Below are 6,558 nucleotides of genomic sequence, written 5' to 3'. Positions count from 1 at the left end.
CAACGAGGTAAACCTGTTCACACCCTTTTCAAATGTGTTTCATTAGTTCTAAAACATAATCAGAAATTATATATATATTTATTAAATTAATGTATGAATTTTGAAAAATGCGTGTTTCTATAAAGTAACAAACACGACACAATTTGATATGAAGTACAATGGGATAAAGTGCAGTCACTTTACAAGAATTCCCTGAACATGTACATCTGTGGATGTTGTTGTAGTTACGTCAGGAGAGATAGGATCAGTGTTCAACCACTCAACAACACGTGACTGGTAACACAGGTGATTCATTGGGTTCTCTTGATCTCGGACCCGTTCCGTTTTTACTTGAAGTGGAACGAACTTTCAATCTGTTTTGATCCCTTAACTGTACTAGAGTGCGGCTTTATTGAGTTTTGTTTTTCTTTCAGACGGTGTGAACGTCACACCTGATCTTATTAGTTACATCAATGTTAAAATTGAAATAATAGAATTAAAATATTCATTTTTATTTATTTTATAAACATAGAAAAAATGGTAACAAAAATCAGATTATTTCTATACTACATTACTGACTAAATAAGCCATTCAGGTTGATGTGGCGGTTACTATAACCTACGTAATTGTAATCGTATTGTTTGCCCTTTAAGAAACTAACTTTATCTTCCGGTTCCGGTCTGTAAGTGGCCATACTCTCCACATAAAAATATTGAGCTAGTTTTGCAGCGATGTTAAGCGATACATCACGTATAGACTGGAGGGGAGGATATACACGACCTTCTGAAATATGCTCTTTGGTCACCTGGTTAGCCAGTGCCTAGAAGGTAGCGCCAGCTGTTAGTCGAAATACAAACTATCCTATAATACTGTAATAAAATTACTCTTACCTTAGCTGCTACCAGAAAGGATTCGTCATTAATATGATGTACGCCGCAACCTGTAACTGCAAGAGCCATTCCAGGAAATATGTAAGCGTTGTTTCCTTGTCCAGGATGATAAGTTTTACCCTGATAGGTGAAAGGAGGAAAGGGACTTCCGCTGGCAAAAACACATTTACCCTATCCAAGAAAATTATTAATTATTTTAGGTTATACTGTACAAAATTCGGTAGTTTTCTTAAACGAGAATTACTTCTGTGTAAGTGTACGCTTCCTCTGCTGTACACTCTGCTTTATCGGTCGGGTTACTCAATGCAAATACTACAGGATGATCTGACATGGAAGCCATGGCTTTCAATACGGCCGGTGTGAAAACACCTTTCTGGGCTGAAACGCCTGTTTATAAACGAAATTCTTAATACTTATATTATTATTATAAATAATAAATTGTATAATAAATGCAAAAATACCTATTAAAACGGTTGGTTTGACAAATTTAACTATTTCTTCTAAATTTTGTATTGGATGACATTCTTTGGCATATTTCCCTTTATGTGCAGTTACACCACCGCTTGGACGATTCTATGAAAGAAATAATTAAAAAAAAATTAATAAAATGTTTTCTTTTACGTAAACCTCTAGCGCCATCTGCAATCAATTTTGTGAACTATAACACAGCCAGGTAATTGTTCAATAAACGCACAAAATAACTCTCAATAAAATTAAAAAAATAAATTACGAAGTGCTGTTCGAAACTAAACGTAAAATTAGCGAGTTTATTTTGATGTAAAATGTGGTAAAAATTAATTTTCTTACATTTATGAGCAGACTTAATAAAGATTTTAATCTTCCTTGACCTATTTTGAGCAAATTTACCTTTTGGGAATTTGTCATTTAGCCAAGCGAATTTATCTTTAAACATTTGAATAATATATACAATTGAAATATTAATTAGGTATACCTTGACGATGAGACCCTTGGAATCTATCATCCAAATTCGACTAGCGGCCTCGTCTTTCGATAGACCCTCTTGATCCATAGCCATAACTAGTAGATCGGCAGTTCCCAGCGCTGCCTATTTTATAGAAATAAATAAATATATATATATATTAAATAATAACAACGTTCTTATTATTATAAATATTTAATATAATAGCCCAACGTACTTCACCAGCGCCCTGAAATAAAAATATGTTCTGTGATAATTTTTTTCCTGTTATTTTTAAACTTGCAATAATACCCGCAACAGCGACGGAAGCTGTACCTGAGAGAATTATTTAAATACATGAATCATTATTAAATAAATCTTTATACGAAATTCTTCGAATTTTGTTCTACACACCTTGAATATCATCGTTAAAGGTGCAATAATGATACTTATATTTTTCTAGTAATCTGAATGCATTACTGTTACCGAAATCTTCGAATTGTATTAAACAGAATCGACCAAATCTGTATTGAAAAACACTTATAAATATCATACATACACATATAAAAATTATAATTATAAAAAATCAAGTAATACTTTTTTACTACAGCTTCCATAAATTCTTCTATAAAGTCGTCATATTCCGGTCCCCTGACCCTTTTCTGTTTAAGACCAATATAAAAAGGATCTGCAAGTAATCCCTATTTTATAAAAAAAATAAATAAATAAAAATTCATAGCTTTTGTAATCTGGTATTTTAAATTGAAACATACAGAGTCGAATAAAAAGATATTTTCACGTTTATAGAATGGTTTAATTAATATAATAATTAGGGATATATACTAAAAATATATCTTGTAACATTATCTACAATATCTTAATATCAGACTGATGCAATCAAAAATACCTACTTCATTATTTGTACCGACGTCTAACGTTACAGGTAGTGTCAAGTATGGAGGAATACCTGCTAAAGCAGTATACAATGCCAGTTTACCGACAGATATTCCCATACCGTTCGCACCTAAATCACCAAGACCCAATATCCTCTCGCCATCGGTTACGACAATCGCCTGTAGAAAGAAACGTGTAAAATATACTCGTCATTTTAAAAAAAATTACTCTGAATTTAGCACTTACTTTAACATCTTTTTCTGGCCAATTTCCTAAAATATTATAAATATGACCCGAATCGTGCACGGAAAGATATAACCCTCTAAAAATAGAATTTAATCAAATTATAATTATTATACAAAGAATTACACTTCATTCAAGAGTAAGCCAGCTTTTACTTTTTTATCCAGCTTTATAATATTCTGTTAAATTTTATGATAAAAACTCTGTCATACATAAAAATTTTTTAAAAAATACACATAAAACTTTTCAATTTCTACATAATTTTTTATGTATGACAAAGTTTTGTTTTTATGTATGATTTAACAAAATCAAGAAGTATTTATATCTTTAAGTTTTAAATCTTTTATTTATATTTTCTAACAAGTAAACAATATTTCTTTATGATTTCTTATAAATTATAATCAGACAACAGCCTGATAATAGCCTTATAGGAAATATTGCAATGTAATTTCACACTTTATAACGATAACTATACACAAACACACTAAGTATGTGTCCTATTATGTCCTAACTTTAGAATAAAGAAGAAAATTATTAATTTATAAATTCAATTTAGAAATATTTTAAATAAAACAATTTTGATTTAGTTCATTATTTATTATTGCATATAAAACAAATCAATATTTGTACAAGGATAAAAAAAAAAGTCATTGTTAAAATTTCCTGGAGTGAAATGAAAACATTCAAGCGGATATTGAGATATAACGCTTACGCAATTATTTCGAAAATTTACGGTTAGTTATTACAATAAAGTGATAAAATCCACGACTATTTTTTTATTGTAGATTTCTAATTTTTATTATTACCTTGGTCTTTCAAACAGAACACTGTATTTTAAGCATGCCAATCCAACTGTAGGGGTATATACTATAGGCATTAACAAATCGGTATGCTCACATAAGACGCGATAAAATAATCTTTCGTTGTCATCCTAAAAAATAATAAATTTATATAATAAAAACATAAAGTCTGAAAGTGAATAGTTCAAAGTATAGTTCAAAGATTAAGTATCTTCTAAAAATATAATATCATTAAAGAGAAAACATTGATAAGAGGTGTGGTCGAATTTGTCAAGGTACATAATTATTTCTTGGCCTATTTTATTTATCTTAAAATAACACTTCCAAATAAATAATTCAGTATTTGTTAAGTATAATTCAGTACCTGAAGTTGCCTCAAATAAAGATATCGAGATAGATCATTCTCGTAACCTTTTAAGTTTTCTAAAACCGCTTTTACTTGTAATTCTGCACTTCTAACAGCTGGAGGCAGAAGTCCTCTTAATTTTAAAACTTCTCTTTCTCTTCCTGTATAAGCCAGACCCTATAAAATATAATTTATTATATAATTTATATATATATATATATATATATATATGCAATAAAAATGTTTATAAAGAAGACGAAACAGGATAAATATTTGCAGTTATGCAATACAAGAAAAGTCCCGGAATGCGTAATTTTCCGTGTAAAATCCTACAGATATAGAAAACACGTATAAATTAAAATATTGAAAGTGAAAATAGATCCTTGTTTTCAAAATCGAGTTTGACCTTCACGGTTTTATATAAACTTTAGTTTTCGATAACCTTGAATACCTTAAAAAAGAAAATGTATAGTACAATTCAATTGGGAAACTCATTATCTACCGGATACTTATAACAATTCGGTTTAAAAGTAGTTAAAACAAGTACGAGAAACATTTATATACTGACAAATTAAAAAACGACTCTATGTCTCGACAATATATCATTGTAATTGTTAAACAGTAATATATAAATATGGATTCTTATTCAAGATCAAACCACGGTGACAATAGAAGAAGGTTAATGTTAATCGATAAGAGCCCGATGAACTTATATCTGCTATGCTCCATAAACCATATCTAATCGAAGAATGCGTAAAGTATTATGAGGTCTTAATAATACTACATGCTTTATTCAATGTAACAAAAGATAAATTTTAATTCTTATAAATATTTTTACTCGAAATTATCAACAGATTATCTTAAGAAAAGCTTTACCAGACTATATAGGTTAATTGATACGGATCACGTTACTAACATCAATAAAAGTCTAACAGTTTTGTATTTATTTATGTGGAAAATAATTAAATACACCCGTCAATCAGAATGTTTTAAATTTATTTATTTACCCATCTCTATTAAAATTTTATATAAAACATTTTTAATAAGCTACCTTGAATACGTTAGTACCTGTCGATGCTTACCACTTGGTGAAACCGGTTAGTTTTATATGTTCTGTTCATGACCTATAAACGCCAAATGAAGAATTAAAATTTCCACGACATTCTGACAAATAATTACTTTCACCCGAAACACAGCAAACCAAACAGAGCATAAACTCTATAAAAATGCTCCAGATCAAAAACTCTGCATGACCGATTAAGCAAAGCTACCGACGACGGATGCGAAATATTAAATTTTTAACGTGTTTAAAAAAGTTATATAAATTCAATTTTTCTAATTATTATTTATTTATCAATTTTCTAACTTAGCCTCTTTTTTATTTTGTATTATAATCGGCGTTAGATACATAACATAAATACACAAACTTAACGAAAAAAATGAAAGAAAAACCGGTGATAAAAACTTACCTTACATACTTTCGGATCCCTGATATATATAGTCAAAGGGTGAGCGTTTTCGACAGCTTTTTTACTTTTAATCTGCGCTGATTTGCATTCGCATTGCATTTTTTGATTGTTCAGTCCCATGGCGAAGCAAGAATGACAGTCAAGTCCAAGAAACAATCCCGATATACCTTGCGAGAAGCGAGTTGCTGTTTGATTTAACTCGTGATCAAAGGAAACTCCGCTGGTGTTAAGACGACAGTTCGGATCTGATCATTAAGAGTCTTTCGCATGAAGATAACCTTACGCAGAAAAGAGGGGAAAAAAAACTCTAACTGTGTTAATGAGTCATATATAAACAGTTAATCGTATAAATATATATTATATTTATAAATTTTCTATATGATAAATTTACATAATGTTTATTTAATGAGGTTAAGGTTGTAACACTCGCTTAAGCAAACATCCAATTCTATAAATAATTACCGATGCAAAAAGTTTATTATTGTGACGTTTTATTATTATTATTATTATTTAGCCATTTAAAAACACGTATTATTTTTGGTTATTTCGCGTAAAATTATTAAATACAGTATATGTGTATAAATTAGTTAATATAATTATCGCCAGATGGTGCCACGTGTCGTCAAATTGAAAATTTAGCTAAAATTTATTCTAATTTTAATACAGAAAACATTTAATTTATTTTTTTATTATATTTCCTGTTAAATTTTGTATTTGTTTTATTACTTTTTAAAAATTTTAAAATAATAAAAGACTTAAAAAAACAACGTAAAATCTCAGTGTTCAGTGACCGGAACTATGCAATAAGAGGTCATGTGAACTGAAAATGACTTCCATCCACATTAAAAATGATCTGACATGGCTGAATCTCGAAATGTAATTTTTACAATTAACCTTATTTCTGAGGAGGAATGCACTCCCTAACAATAGACTTTCTTTGTTTTTGACACAGATATACGCCATTGATAAAAACGCATTGCTCAACCGAACACGAGCTGAATGGCGACATCACGTGACG

General features: G+C 29.6%; 1 protein-coding gene across 1 annotated transcript; it reads right to left on the bottom strand.

Moving 5' to 3' along the window:
* Positions 1-475: 475 nt before the first annotated feature.
* LOC136982117 (NADP-dependent malic enzyme-like) lies at positions 476-5,951 on the bottom strand. Its single transcript, XM_067278540.1, has 13 exons — positions 5,541-5,951; positions 4,090-4,248; positions 3,732-3,856; positions 2,929-3,004; positions 2,700-2,861; positions 2,386-2,489; positions 2,203-2,312; positions 2,027-2,124; positions 1,822-1,935; positions 1,331-1,442; positions 1,114-1,256; positions 870-1,040; positions 476-799 (listed from the first exon to the last, which is right to left on the bottom strand). The coding sequence occupies exons 1-13, from the start codon at positions 5,658-5,660 to the stop codon at positions 551-553; spliced, it is 1,743 nt and encodes a 580-aa protein (XP_067134641.1). The 5' UTR covers positions 5,661-5,951; the 3' UTR covers positions 476-550.
* Between the last annotated feature and the right edge of the window lie 607 nt (positions 5,952-6,558).

The sequence above is a fragment of the Centruroides vittatus genome, unplaced genomic scaffold, assembly GCF_030686945.1.
Source record: "Centruroides vittatus isolate TY-2023 unplaced genomic scaffold, ASM3068694v2 contig_808, whole genome shotgun sequence".
NCBI lineage: Eukaryota > Metazoa > Arthropoda > Arachnida > Scorpiones > Buthidae > Centruroides > Centruroides vittatus.
Note: the sequence above shows the minus strand (reverse complement) of the source record. Positions and strands in the feature narration are given on the sequence as shown.